This window comes from Calypte anna, chromosome 12 (assembly GCF_003957555.1).
Source record: "Calypte anna isolate BGI_N300 chromosome 12, bCalAnn1_v1.p, whole genome shotgun sequence".
Lineage (NCBI taxonomy): Eukaryota > Metazoa > Chordata > Aves > Apodiformes > Trochilidae > Calypte > Calypte anna.
Window position 1 is genome coordinate 16,298,770 of NC_044258.1, and position 24,138 is coordinate 16,322,907.

Here is a 24,138-nt window from a genome sequence, read left to right on the forward strand (position 1 = left end):
GGAATTGTAATGCTACAGCCAGTGGAAATCAAGACTTTGCTCTTGACTTTTCTTCTTGGTTCTTCTACTTGTGCAAGTTGCTCATTTCTCTTCCTTCCCCTGCCTGCAAAACTCTTAACATCATCAATTGCCTTCTCCAAGATCTGGTGTCAAGTTAGACAAGTTGTGTTTGTACTCAACTTCTAGGACTCCCTGTGCTGCTGATACACCTTGTGCTGTTATCCAGCCAACTTCTCAGGCTGATACTCCTTGTATCTCACATTTCCATCTATAGTAATATTTTGAATTTTTTTTTATTTAATATTGAATTTAAATATTTTTTATCCCCCTGTAATCTACAACCAGCTCCTTATAAATCAATACCTCAGTGCTATTATTCTTACAGCTCTTTGAGCACTCTTTCCATTACCCAGACTCTTGCTCCCAAAATGGTGCAAAGAAATCACCATCTCTCAGGTGGCCTCCTGCCAAAACTCTGTGCCCAGTGTCACTGCCCTGTGGAATCACAGGGACACTAAAAAGAGTGGAGGATGGGACATCTGATGTAAATTAGGGGATTATTGGAAACTTTGGTGGGTTTTGGAAGCTGTAGTACTGGAGCAGCACACAGAATAAAAGGGGTCAAGGTAATCATAGCTCATATTTTACAGTAGTGTCAGCTCTGTGCCAGTGATGCTGTTCCATATTTATAACTTTATACTGGCATAAGGCAATTCACATTCAAGCTAATGGGAGTTTTCCAGGAGTGTTGGTTCAGATTCTTGATGAGAAATGGGTATAGCCCCTTTTGCACATCTTTATAGCAGAAATAGCAGTTAGAGGAGGGAAGAGTCTACTTGAGATTTTACAAAGTGGTGCATAATGGTGTACCAAATGGAAAAACCTCCATAGTAGTCTCATTTTCTAAGAGACCTGGCCTGTACTCTCCCTGAAAACCAAATATCTGCAGGGAGGAGCAAGTTACTCACCTCAAAATAGAGTAAACGTGTGGAGAGAGCCTTGCTCTGAAATCTTGACCTACATCTGCTCACAGTTCTCCCAGTTATGAATTGCAGACAACAGATATTGCAGTGTGAGCACACTTGATTTTATTCAAGTCCAGTATATTTTAAAAAAACATAGCTTGCTCTATATGTAGATTCAAAACCAAATCATCAAAAGAGCTGAGTACATATTTACGTCTTTGGCAATTATTCCTTGTCACATTATTTTGGTTTATAGGGAATTCATCACCAGGGAGCAGAAAAAGCATATTGCTGTGCTCAGGGGAATATATTTTCCAAGGGAAGGCTGGAGGGTAGAGTTTGGCAGTGCTGAAGCTGTGCCTTGTACAGTGATGTACACTGGGACCATCAAACTTTACCTTTGCAGAGGGAAGTCTTGCTGGTCTGTGTTCCAGATGAGCATGAATTGTGCAGGATTCTCAGTCCCTGCTTCTGAACTTCTCCTGGTTTGGTTATCCACTGGAGCCCACAGCATCTCTGGTCCCTATATAGTGTGTGCCTATGGTATATTTAGGGAACTGGAAGCCCAGGTGCCTGTGGAAGCCCAGAAGGGAATTGGACATGGGACTAATTGAGGAACTCTGGCCAGAGTGGTGTCAACAATTACAGCAGCATTGCCCATTTCCCATGGAGAAGAGCTACTCCTTGTGTTACACACTTCTGCCAAGAAGAGGATAAAAGGAGATTTTTAATTTTTTCTTTTTCTCTGTGTCACTAAGGAGAATCCCCTTTTCATCCAAATGAATTATGCTGTCTCCCAGGCACCAGATTAATCTGTCTGTGATGTCCCTGGGGTATTGTTTCCAGACTAGCACATCTCCCTCTTTCCTCTTTCCTGAGCCACTGGCACAAACACAAGATAACTCACATGGCAGCTCTGCCATGAAAAACTCAACGGGATCAATTCAGCTCTGCTGGAGAAGAGAGGTACCAATACCTTGGGGTAACATTTCACCCTCAAATTGTCTCCTGAGAAGCCCTGGAAAGAGATGCTTTAAGCATCTGACACAGCTCCCTGCAGGAGCAGCAAAGAGGCAGCTGAGATGATGTTTTGGTGCTGTGCCTGATCCCCTCTTGAATTTCTCCTGGCTGCTTCTACGACCTTCAACAAGACAAGAGGACACAGTCTTAAGTTGTGCCAGGGGAGGTTTAGGTTAGATATTAGAAAGAATTTCTTCACGGAGAGGGTGATTAGGCTATGGAATGGACTGCCCGGTGAGGTGGTAGATTCTCCATCCCTGGAGACATTTAAAAAAAGACTGGATGTGGCACTCAGTGCCATGGTCTAGCAACTGCTCCGGTGGGTCAAGGGTTGGACTAGATGATCTCTGAGGTCCCTTCCAACCCGGCTAATTCTATGATTCTATGATTCTATGAAAGGGAAGCAGCTGCCAGCACCAAGCAGGGTCCAGTCCAGACCTATACATGAGACAGACATTTGCAACAATCCTCAGCTATTCTGGAATGAGATGTGGATAATAAGGCACTATTTATGTTAGGCTGATGATGGATATGGTTTGGCTCTGTTGAAGCTCCTTCTCTGGCTTGCTGTCATCCTGATAACCTTGTGAACTATAGATTATTATGTTTAGGTATTCACACCAGGAAAGGCAAACAAGGTAGGAAGTCTCAGAGACACACATGAATTGGGATTAAATGGAGCAAACTAATTCTCAATCAGCTCTAGTCACTGCTAAAACAAAGAAGATAGAAAGAGACAGGATCAAAATTAGTGAGATAACAGATTGCATTTCTGGTTAGGAAGAAGTCCTGTGTTATGAAATGCTGGTGGATTTAATGTCCAATTCTACCCTTATTTGTCATGCACATTGTAAAGCATATTTGCAGTCATCACCTCCTAGTTGAATCAGGGCAGAGAGTTTTATTTTTTTTCTTAGAGTACTTTATGTTTTATAGCTTAGAGTCTTGGCAGAAGTCCATCTGTGGTAATATGTGATTCACATTGTTAGGCTGGGGACTGCAATTGTTGCTGTTCTGTCTTGGCTGTGTTTGGGAAAGGATCAGGTTTGGAGCTGTGAGGTTTTTCTCATGATCCATAAAACGTATTTGCACCATTTTTATCCCTAGAAAGTCATTTACTGCTTACAACTCACTTTCCTGAGAAATGGTCAGACAAGACTTAGGAGAAAGCAGGTTTATTTGGTGTCTGCTAGTCTGTAAGAAATTATAATAGAGTTAACCCTAGTTGTGACCCTAAAAACCCCACCACATGGCAGCAACAAAGGGGAAATAAATAAATAAAATTAGAAAAAAAAAATAAAAAAAAAAAAGAGAGAGAAAGAAAAAGAAAACCAGCTCACTGGGAGCCTGACAAGGTGGTTCTGGGAGTTTCAGGTAAAGAATATGTATTCTTTACATAGGTGTTCAAATTGAATGTGTCAACTCTCCACAGAAGTTGTTTTCAATTCTTTCTTGTCATTCAGTCTGAAGAGTTCCAGTGACACCTTGGTGGAGTGTCTCACGTCATTGCTACTGGCAGATGTAAGATGCCCTTCTGCAGCTGGAGGGAAGCTTCAGCTTCTGGGGGAAACTTTTTGCTTTTAATTGCATGGGCAGCCAAAGTAACAAACTGTGGCATCAGGAAAACTGTCTCAAGTGCATGATGCAGTTCTTTATTCTGCATGAGTGGAAATCCAGGTGTGAAACCACCTCACTTCCATGCACACACCTTCCCAGAGTTTCTGCAAAGTCAGGAGACTTTTGTCCTGAATGATAAGCGAATGCATTTTATAAAGCTAAGCTGAACATTCCTATAAATAACCATTCCTCTGCCTTTGCAAGCCATCTTCAGGTGGATTCTTCTTTACTTCCTCCTTCCATCCTTCATCTGCCCACGGAACAGCACGCATGTAAAAATGCATTAGAATTTCAGCCTTGTGATTTATATCTCAAGACTTCAATCTTATTCCTGTACGTTTAGAGCCTCTTTTGCATACAGTGGGGCTGATTTCTTACAAATCCAGTTTTCTTAAAAATGACAGCAGATGCATTTGTGGCTCTTTCTTGTAGTCCCGTTCACTACTCTACCCTTGCAGAACAAAAACGTAATGCAGTGCACTGTGCTGGAAGATCAGTCACAGACAGTCCCTTGGGGACATTAAACAGATACTTTTATTTGTTTTGTGGAGCTGATCTGGCTCCCCTTCACTTCACTGGAGTTTAGCTGCTGAGATTTATCTTCCCTGGGACATAACCAGGCACCTCTGCATGGGGTGATGATGCTGCAAAGCTGTGTCCTTAGTGCCCTGAAAAAGAGAAAAGAAGGCGCAGAAATGTGTCTGTTTATACACATGTAATCCACTTCACAGCTACCTGGTTGTCTAGAAGTTTTTTTTTTCTTTCATGCTGTAAAGTTTCCTTTGGTATATATTGAGGGAAGCTGTTTGCAATCATGCTGAGTGATGAGTTGGAGGGATGTTGCAAGCTGCTGAAGAAAGACCCAGAACACAGAGCACCCTATGCTAGATGAAGGAAGCTGCAGACACAGCTTGCTCCTCTCCCTCTCTTTAGCACAAACTAGTATTTAAGACCTTGCTTTCAAAGACTGAGTCATCTAAACCCCATGTTTAGGCACCTAGATAGTTGCACTCAGTGATTTTTGTAAGTTAAAAATCACAGTTTCAAACAAAAAGCACTAACAACTGCATGATTTGTTTTCACATCCTTGTTCCATTTGAAAGTCAGAGCAAATACAATGACCTAAACAAAAGAGTTTACATATATTGTTAGATTTTGAAGAATTTTTTTCCAATAATGTAATAACAGGTGTGCATGTGTACATCAAGAGGTCTCTCTTGGGTCAGTTGTTTTTTTGGGTTGTTTTTATATGAGAAAAAACTTATTTTTATACCTATATAGATCTATAAGTGTACATTTCCTATAGCCATTCCTGAAGAATTCACGAGGGCATTTTTTTCCCCACTATCCACAGAAAGGGGAAGGGAAGTTGCCTCTATCCTCCCTCTCCAGCAACTGGCTTTTCCAGTATTTCCCCCGAAGGACTGTGGATATTTTAGCCCTTTCTACCCAGGTCCTTCAGAGCAGGTTCTATAACCCACAGCTATCCCAGGACAGGAATATATGCACACTTCCACCCTGGCAGGGCTTTACTATGTCAAGGCAGGAAAACTGGAAAATTCTTTGGGATCCCTTGCAATGGAGGTGCTAAAAAGCCCTGGGAAGCTGCTTTGGTGTGATGCATCACGAGCCTTTCCATTACTATAAAATCCTTTTGGGCTCAAAAGCTGTCCTAGTTGGACTATTTCTACCTGCTTTTTAATGAAGAAATGCTGACACTTTGAATAATCCATTCATATTAATGAAATCTTGAAGTACAGCAGCCACTGAAACCCTTCTTTGCAGAAGACAATCTCCATTTCCCCGGCCAGCTTTGGTGGTCCCTGTGAAGCAGAGCTGGAATGAGTTCCCAAAGGAGAATTGAAGTCTTGAATACTCCCTGGCCATGAATTAAGCCCTTGAATGTGCAGTGCCTGAATATTCATTTTGTCCATTCTTAGGAAAAAAAAATTACTTACAACTTAAAGACCAAGAATAGCTCCATTCATAAGCTCAGTGTGAGAAAAGCCTCTGCCACCAGTGCTGTATCTACATTTCTTAATAAGAAGTGAACAAAGCCAATGTATAAAAATCATGAAGAAGAAGAAGAAAAAAAAAAACAGTTATCCAGAGAAAGAAATTACCATTTTGTCACAAAGGGATGGGGATGGATTATAAGCATATGTGTTATTTCTCTTTGTTGTTCAGTTCTTTGTGCAGTCCAGGAGAGGCCCCGTGCCCCTGCTGTAGGGTTGGGTGATGTTGGGTTTCAACATTTGGAACAGCAAATACTTAGGATAAAACTTTCTCCTGATTTGAGCTGAACTATTCATCAGACATGTAGCTGTCATTAATCTTACATGCAGAGCCAGGCTTCTCATATTTCAAAATCTGTGGAGAGGCAGCTTTTTAATCTATATTTGGTTCTTCTTTTTTCCCCTCTCTGAGATTGATTTCTCTTTGCATATAATGCTGTAGTAGTTTCAATTGAACAGAACCCTGAAATAAAATAGTTGAATAGGAAACCTTAGCAGAGAGAAAGGAAACAATTATCTTGAAATCCTTTTTTTAGGAGGAGGTAAAAAACTTCAATGACAGGATGGCTGACTGACAAACCTGACATGTATTTTACCTTCTGTTTCAAGCAATGGATTTTCTTAATCACAACAAGAGGGCACATACTCCTGCAGGGGGCCCTAAATTCAATTAATATCAGTATTAATTCTCAGTGCAATTCATTTTAATATAATGCAGCTCCTTGAAGAGTCAAAATTACAGCAGCTGAAGCTGGTTAAAGATGAGAGACAGATCTAGAAGCTGCTCAGCTCTGACCTCCCTCCACCTCTTCCCTGTCACACTAGCTTGGGCAAAAGGCAGATCTGGAGCTGTTCCTCTGAGCCCAGGCAGGAAAATGAGGAAGAAGGACAAGGAGAGGAAAATGTCAGGGAAAAGAGGAGGGGAAAAAAAAAAAAAAAAGGCAGAATGGATGTGAGAGCAGCAGATGGAAGGGGGCAAGGTCTAAGCTTGTTCTCAAAAATACATGAGCTGTGACAGCTGTAGGTTCTGAAGTATCTCTATCAGAAGTTTCTGGTGGCCGAGAAAAAAAAACCTTAAAATGCTTTGCATATCTCTGGGTTCTTGAGATGAGAGTATAGCTGTCTGTTCTTTATTTTATAGGTCATTTATACAACTCAAATTCTAAACCCCTGTCTCTACTAATGCTCCAAAAGGACTTTATTGGAATCCCAAACTTCTTTCACAGAGCTGAATCTGGACACATAACATTAGAAATTCAGCACTGTGGGATCTGCTTCTCCTGCCAGAGAGCATTGGGAATGACCTGGGACAAGGTGTTGAGCACGTGTGTCTGCCAGCTCCACACATATATGAACACTGAAATTTAGATATGTAAATTTTACCATTGAGTGTTTGCATTTCTTCCCCATTTCTTCTTTTGCTTCATTGAGCACAGATCATCTCTGCAAGCCTGGCACTTAGTCAATTACTGACTTCCTTTGCAAAGGAAGGCAAAAGAATGATTACAAAATCCATCACACTAGGATAAATCACCATATCTTCCCCACCTGAGGATCTGGCCCTCTAATGGTAGTTTCTTTTTTCTTTCTCAAGGTAATTATTCATTAAAATGAATAGTAAAATGAATACTGCTGTGACTGAATTACACGGGATAAGCGTGAAATACTGTGATCCGTTCTGCTATGAATTAGTAATTATAGCATGCCTGGTGAAATTTGCATACTTTCCTCTCCCTCCCTGCTATCCACCTTGCTTTACCTCCTAAAGCTCTCTCCAGGCTTGGAGCAGGAGATTGCTTGTGGTTTACACAGGCACAGCCAAGAGGAGGTGTTTGCAGAACACAGTGCCCCTGAGTGTTAAGGCAGCAGCAGAAGTTACAAGATAAGCCTGGGTTTGTTTGGTATTGGAAATATCTGTTCTGGCCTTTCTAAATGAGGGGAGGTGTTTATATACATGAGAAAAGGGGGGAGGAAAAAAAAAGAAAAAAAAAATAATGTCTCCTCTCTATCTGCTATTTCTGTGTGCGAAGTTTGGCTTCTTGAAATGACTTTGAGGTGACACTGCCTGGAGCAGGGAAAGGAGCTGACATCTCAGAGGGCTGGCATGCAGCATCAGGGAGACCCAGTCCTCCTGCAGGAGCTCATGGACCTGCAATAGCTTCTCTTTCCAAAGAAGCCTTCTGTGCCTGCTTGAGCTTAGTGGTTCATAGCAATTTTAAAGTCAGCCTTGAAGAGGACAAATGATACCAGGGCAAAACACAACATTTCCCACACATGTATTAAGAGACGTGCCTTGAGCTGCTGGTAGCAATGTCTTGTTAACCAAAGGATGGCAGGAACAATGTTTTCAGTGCTATGTGGATGTAGGGCAGAAGATAAGATAAGCATCATGTCCAGGCTGGTTTCTGAGGCCCAGAGCCATCCTATCCAGGGAAGTTTTGCCCTGCAGCCTGTCCTGCTCTGCTGTGGCAGAGGATGTGCTCAGCTCAGCCAGGCAGGGTGTTGGCACAAGCCAAATCTCCCCCCGAGAGGATGGAAATGGACATGCAAGAAAAAACTGAGGGAGCTACTCCCCTTGGAGCCAGGGTAGCATTCATTTGACATTTTTGCAGGTGTCCTACAAGAGCCATGTGCTCAACTTGGCTCTAAAAGCAGAGGGAGGAAATCACTGCTGCCCCAGCAGGCTGGGAAAGCCCCAGCTGGCTGGATTCCTGTGAAGTAATTGCTTCTGTTAATAGGATTTTATTGTCATTAACCATATTAGGATGGTCATAGGCTGGTTTAGATAGCTTCTGTTTGATTAAATAATCAGCTGCTGGAGTGATAAATGCAAACTCATCCCAATCAATGAAAATGCTTTTCCCTGAGTATAGGATGCAGCCACAAAGCTTAAAAACCCTAGCCTTACATAGACATAATTAATTAATGAAACCTATTTTATTTCTTTAGAGAAACCTTGATCTTGACAACCCCCATGCTAATAGAATGATGTTCTTTTTTCTTCCTAAAATAATCTGTGCAGTGTGTAACTTAACCAGCTCAACAGAGGGAGTTTTACACCCTGAGAAATCAACCTTAGATGACTTGTAAAAAGGTCAGGTAAACTTTGGATGCAAGCCATTATTTCTAATCCATGTGGCCTATCCATGTTTCCTAGCACCTGAACCATCCTTATTGCAAATTACATTCTTTTTGTGAATATAAACAGTTTATTAAATCTCCTATATTAATTATTTAAATGACTTTATAAATATTTGAGGAAGCCCATGAAAGAGGCACTCATAATGAATTATCACATTATACCTTCAGTGAAAGTTAAATTACAAAACTCTAGAGACTGCCTTCTGTAATTGCTGCTGCTTGTCATCATGAGGTCCAGGCCAAGAGCATTATCTCAAGGTAACAACAAAAAATAAGAATCAGCACCTAATATTTTTATTTCCCTTTAAACCTTTGGGTCTCTGAGTGGTTGTGCTGAATGTGAGAGACAATCAAGTGGGTGACTGTTCAATTACCCATCTCAATGGCTTAGGAGATATCAAGGTTTCAGGCTTTGAGATCATAGATGTGGAGACTGAATTAAAAAGAGAAGAGGAATTAAAAGTACTGAGGAGAAGCCTGGAGTGAGTGAAACAATAACTCACACAGATCAATTGATTGAATGGGAAGTCAGACATTGTGAGCAGAATATCAATCCTACAACTGTATGGCAGGTAAACCTACACAGTGCAATGGGAAATTCTTATCTGACAGGATGGGTAAAATATTAAATTTAATTTTAAATGGCAGCAGGAGGATAGCAAGAACTTCTCCAGATAAACTGTTGAAATTCTTTTCCAGATGGGAGGAAGCTTCAGAGTCCTTAGTTAAGACTCACTTACTAGATATTCCCATCTTTGGAGTCCATCTCCATGTACATGGTCATGTCTGGCTGTCAAGGAGATTACTCATTACAAATGGCAGGTGCAATCAGGGCAGAAATATTGCTGCAGAATTTGGGTAATGGAACTGAACAGTCCTGTGTTCAAGGGTTCTCTTGAGGTGAACATGAGGATTTCTTGAGAACTTGGTCAAGTCAGTTAGTAGTCATGCTTGATAAACAAGGAGATGCTCCTGCAGTAAAGCCTCAGCCTGTAGGGTCCTGATGGTTGATAAAATGAGCACTTGTAAAGATGGACTCGTATCTATGAGGAATGCCAGCTCACAGTATCTCCACATATCCAGCCTTTACAGTTTTCCCAACATCTATCCACTCACCTGCTTCCCTTCTCCATCCATCTTCTCTTCCGTTGGTAACCAGGGCTGAAGCAGAAAATCAGAGTGCAACATCTACACTTAGGGGATCCACTGGGAAATTCTCTTGCCTGTTTGATCTACTTGTGTGTTCAGAAAGAAACCCCAGATTTCTCAACCTTGTTCTGTCGTGAAGTGCTTTAAAAAGCTGAGCAAAGAGGATTATAAATTTTCACCTGAACCATCTTCTTGTCCAGTTTGCCAGTACCTGTAGCAATTCTCAGGATCTTTGTTTAGCTCTTCATCTTCGAAGGACTTGCATACGTTTTGCATCTGGCAGAGCTGAACATCTTCTACAAAGCCTTTTACTTTGATTTATGCTCAGATTTGTAAAAAAAAAAATGTGTGCTGGGCATGCTCAGGCTCCATTTGCATTCATTTTGTATGAGCACTAATGAGATCAAGTAGAACAAGGACAGATGTTTGTGAAAAATAAAATGTTAAACTCCTCTTTGTAGTGATGAGAACAGAGCTTACAGTTTGATAGATAAGAATCATCTGACCAGAGTTTACATGGGGCTCCTAGAGTATCTGGAATCCAAGACTCACAGCTCCTTTCATCTGGTTATCTTTTCAAGAGCTGATATTGTGCATTACAAACATAGGAAATAATGATCCTTGTGTAAATTCAGGATTAGTCACTCTAAGGACAACAGAGTAAGGTCATCACAGAAATTATTGGTAACAAGGACTTACCTAGAAATGCAATGCAGGGATTCTTGCAAGATAAAAACAAAACAAAACAAACCAAAAAACCCAAAACCCTCAACTGCCCCCCCCAAAAACCAAAAAGAAACAGAAAAACCAAAAAACCCCCACTGCTAATGGTAGCAAATTTTCATCTTTTGAAATAATACAACCCAGAGTTAAATTGAATGGAGGCAAAAAGACATGAGCTGTGCCAATAGCCATGAAATTCATGGCCATGAAATTTCAAGTGCCCATTAACAGACTTCTCAGCTCTGTAAATTGTTTCAGAGTAAATAAGTATAATGAGCACTGAAGGAAAACAATTTCAAAGAAAAGCTTGTCACTTAAGGTCATTTTAATATCCACTCATGAATTTCAGGGATTTTAAGTCTTGCCTTGTAAGCTTTTATAATTGAGTTACTTCTCTTTTTCCATGTATATTGAAGCAGTAATTAAGCTACAATGCAAGATACAAAGCATCATGTGTTCAATTCATACATTTTTGTTGAGTCTTGCAGTTTTGGGTCCGATTGTGCTGGCATTGTTGTGCTGAAATATCTCCAAACCTATCCTGTCAAGATTATGCATGATGTAATTTGTGATAGCAGCTAGGGATTCGTTTACAAAAAAAAAAACCCCAAACCCACAAACATTCCTTTAATCTTTAAAACAAAATTAGACTCGTCTTACATCACAGAACAAAGAGATTTGAATGAATACAACACGTTTAATAAATCAGCAATTACCTTGAGGAGTGGCAGTTGGCTCATTTAACATAACCTCTGAAAAAGAATTTCTTCCTCCACACAGATTTTTAAACTCTGCCTTCCCAAAATCAATTCTGAGAGCTGAGCTGTGGAAATGGAAGTGGGCCATAAGTGTATTGTTTATACCACAGCAATCCCCACTTCGTGGAAGAGAATTTGGAGACCTTTTTGTCTCTTCACTGCAGAGAGAACTGTGAGTTAACCAAAATAAACCTCTTAAAGAAATCTGCAAGCTCTGCCTTTTGGGACCACCATGTGTAAATTGCAGATAAATAGGGGAGCTCATGGTACCATCATTAGGGCACTAAGACCTCCCTTAATTTATCATTTCAAATTCAATCATCTTTACCTTAAGGCACATGACCCTACTTTGCAGCATCTTCATGTGCTTTACACCTCTTAGCAGTCTCTTTTTCCAAAAATTCCTGGTTATCCAGATTTTAGGAGAAACATCCCCCTCTGACTGACCTTTGTGGTCTCAGTTCTTTTGCCACTTCTCCTGTCCCCTCACACTTTGTTCAGCAGGAGGTGCCCACCTCACTATTACAGAGACACTTGGAACCCCAGCCACATATTTATGTACTGTCTAAACTTAGACATTCAGCTTTAGGCCTTTAAAGCACAGAAAACTTTATTTTCCACAGAAATAAAAACAGTGATAATGTTATAGCTTTCACCTTAGAGAAAAATAATAATTTTCCCCAGAAAAATAGATACAGAGCTTAAAAGAAGGTGATTTCATTAACCAGCAACACATAATCATTTTATGGGGCTTAATTCATAAACATTCAATGGAAGAATTTTCCTAATTTATTTGTTTACAGGAATCTTGTCTGTGGACTGGCAACAAGAGACAAATACTGCACAGTTTATACCCAAGCAACACACCAGATCTTAATTTCATAACTGATAACTCCCCAATATTTTATGCATGCTTTGTTATGCCTTATAACTGCATTACACTTCCATAATTTATTCATTTTTGGTGTTCTTTCACAGAGTGCTCTGCTGCTAAGCTGTGTTTCTGGCAACTCATTCAGTCAAAATTTCCTAATCAACTTTCACCCTTCAGAGCCCATCTCGCAGCTTTTCCCTTCCACCTGGCTAAGCCCAGCATCCTGCAGCTGGGGGATTCACATTTGGAGCAAAAAGCAACTTTTCCAGACACCAGATCTGGTCCAATGGCTGCAAAAACTAAGATTTTTTTTTTTTATCTCTGTTTTTTCAGTAGCAGCTGGATGAGATCCTCAACAGGGATCATTGGTTTCTAATGTAGGAGCAGGCAATAAGGGGTTTCTTTGGGTGCTCAGTTCCAGCATCAGAAGGGGCAAGTCATAGCACTTAGATCTTTGGTTCAACACAGTCACTTCCTAGAAATACTGGTTGTGTGAGCAAACATCTCCACAGCAACATCAGGACCAGAGCAGCTCATCATATACACAAATATATATATATATATGTATTTATATATATATATTACTTAGGGTCTCTTTAGCCACCATATAAAAACATTTCAAGTCCACCCACAACCCTCTGGACACCTCCCTCATCCTCACCTCACAACCTGACTCTTCTCTCTCTGCCTTTCAACTCATTCATTGAATTTATTCATGAATTATTATTATTAATGAAAAAATAACGTTGCACAGAAGTATTTTTCTGCTTTGTTGGTGCACCCATCCTCACCCCTGGTCTGAAGAATGTGTGTGAATATTTATAAGCAGCTTCCTGTTGCCTTTCCAAAAATGTTTAATTATGCCACAGTTCATTGGCATTTCATTAAATATATAACAATAAGATTAAGCTTTCACCAGGCTATCTCGAGGCAGTTCAAATAGGGTGTAGCTACCACTGCTACACTGCACAAATATTTTATCAACCTGCTCTCAGCTTTGTTCTGCAGTAAGGGATGGCTTCAGTTCCAAACTTCAATAATAAAGAGCAGCAATGAGGCTCCCTAACCTACCAGAGATGGATTTTCCCCATACAGTTTGGGAAGGGATCTTCAGTCCCCTGCATTCATTTCAGCTCCCTGCATGGGAACATTCCATGTTTTCATTGGTGTCATTAGTATTCATTATATTAATATATAATATATATATTTTATAGCATATAAAATTATATATAATTAAATATATATATCTAATTAAATATATATCTAATTAAATAAAATTATAAATAAAGATGTGTGGCTCAGCATTCACCATAGATGCATGTTGCTGGGCATAAATTGGAGAATTTCCAGGGAAAAAACTCTAAGGTCATGCCCTGGCACTCTGAACAGTCACAGAATACACTATGCACTTCTGGGGGGATAAGTTTATCATCCATGGTTTATTTTATCATTCTGTGTTCCTTCTCTCTGCCACAGAGATCAGCACAAACCTCTTTGGTTGAGGCTTGCTCTGTCTTTCATGGTAAAAAATCAGATTTCCAGATAGATAATGCAGTGAAGGTTGAGTTATAAAATCAACTATGATCCATAACTGTCAGAGAAAAAATTTCCAGCATTGGTTCTGTCTGAGCTCAGTGAAATGTGGAATATTTATAAAAACCAAAATGCCTTTTGAGTCGAGTATTAGCAAATGGGAGCTGAACGGGTGTTGAGAGAACAACTTGTCCTTGGACCTGCTGGCAGCTCTGGGAAGGAGTTCTACAGCCCTGGCAGCTCCATCTTGGGTTTACCTTCAAATCTAACACCTTGAAAAGATCTCACAGGTTGAACTAGAAGGCCCAAGGAAAATTTTGATTGCTTTTCATCAGCCTATACTCAATACTGCTGAGATCACAGAGATCCCATCTGGACACGTTCCTATGTGATGTACTCTAGGTGGCCCTGCTCTGGCAGGGGGGGTTGGACTAGATGATCTTTCGAGGTCCCTTCCAACCCCTAGGATTCTGTGATTCTGTGATCTGCCTGACTCTGAAGATCCTTATGCAAATTCCGGTGTTCTCCTTAAAGTGTGGATTTTTTTCTGTGTTTTTAGCTCACAAAACAGATTTTTTTTTTTTTGGCTCTGAACAGCTGTACATACTTTATAAGTACTCAGAGGACTTGGGTACTGTCATTTTTAATGTGCTCATGGAAATGAAGATTCACATTCATGGCCATGAAGGTGCCAGCCATGAGAAACTGGGCTCCAACTGTAGTTTTGGATGCCTCTCAGCCAGATTAAGCAACATTTATTTCCTGTGAGAGGGAACATGATCAAATATCAAAGCTGCACTGCATGAATGTCCTGGGCTGAGCTGCATTGAGGGCCAGCAACTCCTTTGCAAATATCTAAGCTATTTTGGGTGAAATTTGATCTTTAAGAGACCACTTCTATTCAGGTGAAAGTCCTGCCAGCTGACAGACTTCATATAATTCTGTATTACTGTAGGAGCTAAGAAATCCTCTCTCAGGCCAGGACTCTATTCTTTGAGTTGTAAAAACACAGAAAAAAGACCAGTCCCAAATTGGTGAAATACTGAGTTGAAGCTTAGCAGGTCAGGGGGGAACATATGAGGAAAGAAGGCAAAAATAACTCACCCTTCACAGTAAATAAAATTATAAATGGAAAACAGGTGTGGCAAGAAGATGATTTACCCAAAGCAATAGAGGAAGAAGCAGAGCTGGGATTTAACAAGCTTCAGGAGTTTCTGATTCCCAGCACCACCTCTGATAGGGAAGTAGACAACATGGGTATGTCATTTATTCCCATTTACCTAACTATGTCAGGTGTTAAAAAATGAGTTTTCAATAGTGAGTATTCTCCTGCTGTTGAATTAGCACCCTTTTTGCTGGTTTATGCAGATCTTAAAATGGAAATTCCTTGTGGGTTCTTTTTGTTTCTAATCTGCCCTTTCATATTTTATGGGTACATCTTCGTGCTGCCCACAAGGTTGCTCAGACATATTGCACTCTTTAAAATACCCTACTCTGGCTGCTGAATGGATTGCAATTAAAAGTCAAAAATTCTGGGTGCAAAAAAACCCCATAAAAACTTGCAGTTCTTTCTACAGTTTCTGCCAGTGATTAATGCAAAGTTGTTCAAAAACCTGGAGAATGTTGCAAAGATCAGAAAGTTGTAAAAAAAAAAAAAAGAAAGAAAAAAAAAAAGAAAAAAAAATATGATCTCTTTTTAATGTTTATTGCAATTAAAAAACATTAAATTAACTCAGCAAGACTGGGTCTGAGGCAATTAGGAGATATGAGACATTACTTGTCAGCCTGATTGCTCTCTGCTTGTATTTTAGACTGGAGAGATGTCAGTTTTCCCAGAGTTATGAGAGCTCTGTTATCAAAGTCTGCAAAGTATTACACTGTGTGAGCACTAGACTGATACTTCTAAAATTGAGTAAGATTGAATTAAAGCATCCAGTTTGATAGGCTCCCTGTGGGAAGAATCTAGGATTTCTCCTAGACAGCATTATTCAGCCTGAAATCTTTTGGTTTGGATTTGTATTCTTTAACTTATCAAACAACTTTACAACTCCCAGAGAAAATGGGATCTCAGCCTGTTTAGGAAAAACAGAACCCTTCAAATGACATGTTCTTTCATTCTGGTTTTCTCATCATTCCAGAAACTGCTCCAACCCCCATAATTCATTCCTCACCTCATGACATCCCAATAAAGTGAAAGAAACTACACATCACATTCAATTCTCTGAGATTTTATTTTACAGGAATAGGTGAGGACAGGGTTACATATTTCCCTATTCTAGTTTATATCAGGGTTCTTTAAAAAAAAAAATAAATAACAAAACAACCTGAAAGATTTTACCTACGTCTGTACTCTGCCCACTGCCAAAGTCTCCATCAGTTCAAGTGGAGACTGATGAGTTTGAACTTTAATCCATTTAAAAAATGACTCACAATTTATTGAATAAAATAAAATTGATATCTTTTCATTAAGCTGACAAAGACTGCTGGTGTGTGTAAAATGTGCTCTCTATTTAAATTTTATTTATATCAATCTTCTCTGGTGAGAACTACCTCGAAATGGAATGCTCTATACCTACAGTGCAAACCTTCCCATCCTGCAGCCAGTGTCCTACTGATTTTGAAAGTGAGCTCTGCTTCTTATTCCTTGGTGTGAGATGATACCATATGATCAGGAGGAAGCAAAATCTCCTATCTCTGCTCCTTTGTATTCTATTTCTATATGAACAAAACATGTACACTTTATCACAGGCAAAAAGAGAGCTGCTGTGGCTTTGTAATGGCAAATGAAGCAGCAATCTTGGAACATTTTAATACACAGCACGTTCCCTCTAAACTGTTGCAAAATGCATGATGGTACTTTGCTCTGTTTTCATATTTCAGGGTCTTCCATAAACATGAATTAAAGTTATATATGACTCTGGGAGGATTGTCATATTTTTACATCACTAAATAAAATGTCTTTATATTTACTGTCATATATAGCTTGTCATATTGCTAAAGTGGTTTCCTAAATACAAATGCAGAAAAGTTTAAAGGGCATTCTATCTACAACAACAACAAAAAAAAGTCTTTCCATGTTTTTTTACACACATTGGAGTAGCAAACATGACACAAACAAGGGCCTACAGGTTTTGTGTGGACGTTTTCTCCCAGACCACCTTCTGCCTGGGTCCTGTTCCTTAGGGGGCAGTGAGTTTGAATGACTGAGTAGCTGCAGTTTAATGCCTTTGAGAAATGTGAAATTCAACAAGTTTTGGAGTTTCAGAAAGTAAAGAAGTTGTCATCAAATGGATTGGGTATTCATTTTATTTTCTAATACTATTTGTTTCAAGAGGAAGGCGATGCAGTAGTTAGTGTTTAGTTGGTTTGTTAGTGGTTTAATGCCTTTAATGCCTTTGAGAAATGTGAAATTCAACAAGTTTTGGAGTTTCAGAAAGTGAAGAAGTTGTCATCAAATGGATTGGGTGTTCATTTTATTTTCTAATACTATTTGTTTCAAGAGGAAGGCAATGCAGTGGTTAGTGTTTAGTTGGTTTGATCTCAGTTTTGGTAAATATTTAAAGAGCTTCGGTGCATTTTTACTGCCATCTTGTAATAGAGTAATTTGTTCCCAAAATTCAAGGGGAAAATGTCCCCAGCCAGCTCTTTTTCTGCAGCAAAACTTTGTGCTGCAGATGATGCACAGAAATGATTCAAAAAACCCCAATCACTACCCCTGTGCAACCTACAAAGGTGCTCATGAACTTTAAATGTGAAAGCCACTGAATCCAGTCTAAGCTGCTCATTCCCTGCAGCCACCTAGGGCATTATGGTTGGGAACAAATTAATTTTAATGCTATAGAATTGTGTAAACAGTAACAAGCATAAGCCATTCTCTTTCCCTGTCTTCAATCTGATCTCTTCTCTGCAGTTTATTTCTCTGTTTGGTACACATGATTAGAAAATGCCATTTCAACCAAATTCCTTTTTGTCTGTTAACTCCTGCAGACTAAATACATCAAAAGTTAAATATTTTGATCTAAAATTTTCTATAGCCTTCTACAAAAGGTAAAAAATATAAAATTCCAGTGTGAACTGGACTCCAAAAATATCTCAGTAATTTTTTGAAGGAAGTTACCTTCTCTCCAGCTCTGTTAGCTACATGCTTAGAGTTTAATATCCTTATAAAAGAGGCATTTTCTTGAAAAGAACTTGTATATAAGCAATCCAGTATTTACATTTTCAGGAGCTTGGGGAACAAAAAACTCCAAACACAAACAAAGCAGGAGCAGTCGAGCTTCTTTTCTCTCATCTCCTTTTTCTTTCCCCATGGCTGAGGTTTCTGGCTCAGTCAGATCAACCTTGCATTGCATGAAAAAACTCCAAGCTTCATGAACACAATCAAAACCCCTCCAAACCATTCCAGGCATCTGATTCAGCATGATGGGAGCACCCACAGCCTGTGATGCCTGGTGACTACCAGGAGCCTGGAATTCTCAGCCAGAATTAATAGTTTGGGTCACTGAGAAGTTTGGGTTCCCCAGGAACTGGGTGTCACGGTTTAACACTGGCCTGGCAATTAAACCGAATAACAGACACTCTCTGTTAATCTCTCTCTCCTCCTTGATAAAGAAAGGAGAGAGAATATGGGAGAGAGAGACTTATGGGTTGGAAACTAAACTACACAACTTTAATGAAACAGTAATGATAAATAGGAAAAATTACTAAATATATACAAATATACAGGAAAATGGAAACCACATTCCTCCCCCCTTCCCCCCAATAACTCTCATGTCACCACCGAGGCTGCAGGGCAGCCCTGGGAAAGTCCAGGCTGGAATCCTGGAGTTGGCAGCAGTTGGGAGCTGGAGGCAGGAACACACAGATATGGGCTGGCACGGATCAGGAGCACAGGCAGAGGAATCCTTCCAGGATGCTGGGGGAAGGAAGGGAAGCAGGAAATCATGGCTTGGCCCTCGTGATGCCTCAAATTTATACTGAGTATGAGGTGTATGGGATGGAATCCTCTGTTTGGTCAATTCTGGCATCTATCTTGTCTGTTCCTCCCCAAAGGAGGGCTGCAGGTGTGACCTCTTTATTCCTTCTGGAGGGTAAAAGTTTTTCCTCAGAGCTGAGCAGTGTCCTTGGCTCTGCACACCAGTCTCCAGCAGTAACTATAAACATCGAGTGTTATCAATCCTAGAAACAGACACTGTCTGAGAAACTTGCTGTTAATTTCAGCAAGTGCAACTACTTACAAGAGACTCAGCTAAAAGCAAAAGTACAAGACAGAAAATCACCTTTATCCTGGCCCAAACCAGGACACTGGGAGATCTTGAATGCAAAGCACCCCAAGGGAAAGCATCTTAACTTGGAGAGTTCTCTCTCTCACCCAATCATTCCAGCACATCTCAGAGCAGCTCAGCCTAAATCCAGAGAAGCTGAATTGCATTCCTCAGGGAAGCTTTGTTCCCCCCCCTCCTTATCCAGGTGTGCCAAATCTCAAACGCCACAAACCGTGATTCATTTCAAGACTTTTTCCTGCCCCTTTGAAGGAGAGCTGGAGGTGTAAAACTTTCAAATCAAGCAGACCTCAAAGGATCAGAAATGCCCAAGAAGGACACCTGGTCCTAAACATTAAAAGGCTCTTAATAGAGGAGAAGACCTATAAACACAAGACTCAAAGGAAATAATTTTCATTGGGCCCTGGTTGCCTCTGCCACAGCGTGGTGCTGAGGACTGGACCCCAGGGAGCTCTGTAGAGCTTCAGACTTACAAAGGATTCTGCCTACTTATCTATGAGAGAGAGGAGCTTTTCATCTAAAATTGCCTTTAGTTTCCCCTTTATAAAAAAGAGCCTGGTCTCCAGACCAGCTCTGCTGAGTAGGGACAGGAGAGGGTTCTCAGTGATGGACCCTTTGGTGGGCTACCTTGTGATTGTACCTTTGCTTTGATCACAAATTTATATATATATATATACATTTATATATATATTTACATATATAGATGCAGATATACACCAAACAAATATAGCTATAATATATAATGTATATAGTATGTAATGGTATGTATTATATATGTATTAAGTGTACAATATAGTGTATTATTTATGTATTTAGTGTATGTATAATATATATATATTTAGTATTTATACTAAAACCTGCACACTGTTATATAAATAACACTGAACACTGTATAATATATAATATTACATCTATATGTATTTAGTATTTATACTAAAACCTGCACACTGTTACATTAATCAGTTGATCCTGGGTTTCAGCTCTGACTTTGCATTTGATTGTTTTTCAAGGTCAATAACTGAATACTTAGGCTGTATTTAACAGCATCAAGAAGTATTTAGATCATTTTAATTTCTATGAACAGCACTGCATCTCCACGCTGCCTCTCAGCCTGCATTCATTTCATGTCTCTATTTTACACTATAAATTCCCTAGGGCAGGGCATTCAGTTTTGTGGGGTCTTTTTTGTACTAAGCACCACAGGGTCCTTCTCCACAGCTATTTAATGCTATGGCACTGCTACGAGTAAATAATTGTGAATATCACTTTTGATTCCATAGCACAGGATTCTCCTCACATGTTCTAAGGATGCCCTCTTCTAGTGATTTCTGTGAAAGCCAGTATTTAGCAGGATATAGGGGGGGGGTGTCAGTTTTTCCACTGTCCAATCTATTATTAAAGCACAGATTCAGCCCTCATGTGCCTTTTCATGCATGGTAAAGAGAGAGATTTCTTTTTTCCCACTGTTAGCACCATTAATGATATCCTCCTGAAAATCATGTGTGAATGGCATCACCGAGCTGCCTTGCAAGTGCAGGTGTAAAGAGGTTTTTTTTTGTCTTGTACATCTGGAGAAATTATATATTACATGATAAAAATGAGGTGTAGCTATGAGAAGAAATGGGAAAACCAACACAGGTGCCTTCTAACTGAACAGTCCCATTTTCTAAGCTTAGCTTCCTTGTTGTAACTTAACTCTTCTTCCAGACCAAAGTTGCTTTTCAAACTCAGAAGTTAAAAACCATATCCCTGTTGGTCCAGTAATTCAGCAAGGATGCAGGCATAACCACATCCTGGGTGAAGTCCTGCTTCAGAGATGCTCACCTGGAGTCTTGAATTGCAGTAGCTTCCCTTTAGACTTAATTAGTTGGCCCCAAAATGTTACTTCTCATTCTTGTTTATTTACACTAAGATGGGCTATATTTGGATGCACACCAGATACTTTGGCCATATGGGCCTGATTTGTCCCCTCATCCTAGAAACAAGGTTCTCACCTTTCCAAAGGATGTCTTAAGTGTCCTTTAAAGGAAATATAAGTGAAATGTAATCAATGTATACTTGACCTTCATTACAGAATTTCCTACTCTATATTTACCATTTTTATTTCTCAGAGTTTACTACCAGCTTTACATAAAACCCAGCTTTCTTTCTGGGCCCATGACATATTTTTTGTGATCATTTAACTGATCTAAATAATTTTGCTCTGTCAAATTCATCCCTAAACCAAATGATATTTGGCTTAGTGCATGAGTACATAAGTCTCCCATTTGTAAATTTGCATTTCAAGTCTAACACACCTCCATACCTGCATCCTTCCCTGTGCTCTGTGTTACTCTGCAGCCAAAAAATCTTGAGTAGCAAAGCAGGGGAGCACTAAGGAGAGGGAATGAGGTGTCTGAGTCTGGGCCCTGCTAGAACTGGTTCATTTCTCATGGCCCACGAGGGAAAACAAAACACTGAATTGGAACAGTCCTAGGAAAAGTTAGTTTTTCTTTCTGAAACGAGATCAAAAGGGAAAGCATTCCTAGTAAATTAGGACTGGAGCAATAAAGTCAGCTGCTCAGGGGGGTAACAGCAGCTCTGGGAAGATAAAATGAAGGGTACAGCTCTGTGGAGATAATGCTGATGATTGATGCAGAACTTTGAAGCCATGGTTAGGGGGTGCTGACCCCACCCATCCCAAAACAAGGAACCTCCACTCACCCCAGGATCTCTCATGAAAGGGCTGGGGTCCCTCTTTTGTGCCTTCTTGAGTCTTTTTCTTCTCCAGGCTCTTGTTCTGGGTGCCAGGCAGAACCTCCTTCTGAAGAATGAGAGCAGGGATACACACTCTTTGGTCTAGGAGTATCTGTGGGTTTGGTGTATGTTAAAAATGAGAGAGAAAAAGGGACTTGTAGCTTCATCTGTGTATCTGGATTAAGAGGATGGACATTAGTAGCAGCTGCAAATAGATCTTTCAATATTTCCTTAGTATTTTTTTAGCAGAATTTTTTAAAAAATCAAGAATTTAATTATTAACTCTGAAATGTCCTTAATTCAATGCAGTTTTTCAGAGCTGGATGGTTTCATACAAAGTAGTCTGGTGCTTCAAAGGTATTTTGTGGGCTTGAAGCAGGTCCATGGGGAAATAAAAAAAGGGTTAAGCATCTCTCTTGGAGCCATGTGTGTGAGAAGCTTGGCCAGTCAGGCTTCAGGAGGGCAGCCATGAATTTAATTCTTGCCCAGGAAAAACAAATCACAGACAGAGCTACTCATGTACTAACTAGTGACAGTTTGCAAGGTTAGTTAAAGTTTATCAAAATCCCCAGACAAAAAATGTCATTAAGATACAGTTAAGGTTATAGACAGATATCAATTCCCAAGCAAGTAACTTCATTAAGGTACAGTCAAGACTGTAAACATCCATGCCAATTAAATTCAAATAACAAGATCCAAACACCACCATTATTTATGTGGTTAAATATTTGGAAAGTAGAAGTTACTGCTAGAGATAACGTGGTTTCTATAAAATTCATAATCATGTTATCTTACCTTCTATTTCAAGTTGGGATGCTCCTTGCCATGGGATACTGTGAAAATTAAAGGTTACGTGGGCTCAAAGAATTCTCCATAGCTTTGTGGAAGAAAAAGCCAGCTGTGGGTATTGCAGAGCAAAGCAGGCATCATTTATTCTGGAGTACAAGTCCTAAAGACCTGGCATAAATCTGATGGATGGTCCTGTGGTGGAGGGTCTGAAGAAGCATCGATGCCTTCACCATGGTCCCTACAGCCCCAGCGTGACAGGTGACCCCATCTTGTGTATAAGGTGGCCATGACAAGCAGTGCCAAGTCCTAGAGGATGAAAAACAAGCCATGAAGTATAAAATCCTTGCAACTAAATTTCAATTGAAAGGTTTAGAAGGGCCTCTCATCCTCTTAAATGCAGCTTCGGAGCCTTGAGATATGATTGGATTATTTTTTTCACTGTAACATGGTTGTGAAAATCATCTTTTCTCTTTTAGCTTCAATAGTGATTGGGAAATGGTGGTGTGAGATGGAGCCCTGCCTAGAAGGAGAGGAATGTAAGACTTTGCCTGATAATTCTGGATGGATGTGTGCAACTGGCAATAAAATCAAGACCACCAGAGTAAGTCCTCTTTCTGTCTATACCTAGGAGGATTTAATTGGAAACAGAATCACTAAGAATTGATAAAAAAAAAAATCTTTTCCATCACCATAATTGCTGCAAAAGTCTTAAAGATCACTGCTCACCTTCTCAGTGCCCCAGAGCTTCTGGCCAGAATTCAGTGACAATTTGCATGGATTCTGGCTGGGTCCAGGCTTCAGAACCAGGAGCAGCTGCATCACCAGGTCACTTTCTCACTGATATTGTCACCTCAGAAAAAAAACAATTAAAAAAAAAAGCAATTTCAATCACTGAGTCCCCTTCTGACAGCTGAAGGGAAGAACATTGGATGGAAGGGACCTTTAGAGTCCTGCTCTTGAGATGCTGAAGCTTTAGGTAACACAGGAAAACAGGTGACAGCTTTCACCATTTCTTGCTAGGAAAATGCAGAGATACAGCTGCAAAGAGAACAATGATTTTTTTAATTTATTTTACTAAAAATAGATTCTCATTTTTCTTTTTTGCTTTGTGCAATTGTTTCACTACCACTTTCTTTAAAACTGTCATCTACACCTGTACTTAACAATTTTAATTAAATTATTTTCATACCCTGACTGAATTACTGAATTTTTTCCCAAGAAAATTACATGGTTGTCAAGTCAAAATATTTTTATAAATGGATACATTTTGTTTTTCAGTGAAGTGGAAAATAACTTTTGAAACCTGCTAAAAAAAAAAAAATAAAAAAAAAGAAAAGTCAAATTTTTAAGACATTTTCCCCTGTTTATTAAGAAGTTCTACATATACTTTTCCAGCTACTAATTCACATGAATGTGAAGCTTTGAGCTATGACTTCCTTCTTCCTTTTTCCACTACTCATCTATAGTAATTGTTCATATCTTCTAGGCCTTTTGTTGAAGGATTTTACCCCAACTGATCCCCATGCCTTCTGAATT

General features: G+C 39.8%; 1 protein-coding gene across 1 annotated transcript in view; it reads left to right on the top strand.

The window, feature by feature from the left end:
• Positions 1 to 24,138, top strand: part of TAFA1 (TAFA chemokine like family member 1) — a 221,437-nt gene that overhangs the window by 192,175 nt on the left and 5,124 nt on the right. The window contains exon 4 of the mRNA XM_008499633.2: positions 23,079 to 23,203. Within this exon, the coding sequence (XP_008497855.2) occupies positions 23,079 to 23,203 (125 nt within the window). The remainder of the gene's footprint in view (positions 1 to 23,078; positions 23,204 to 24,138) is intronic.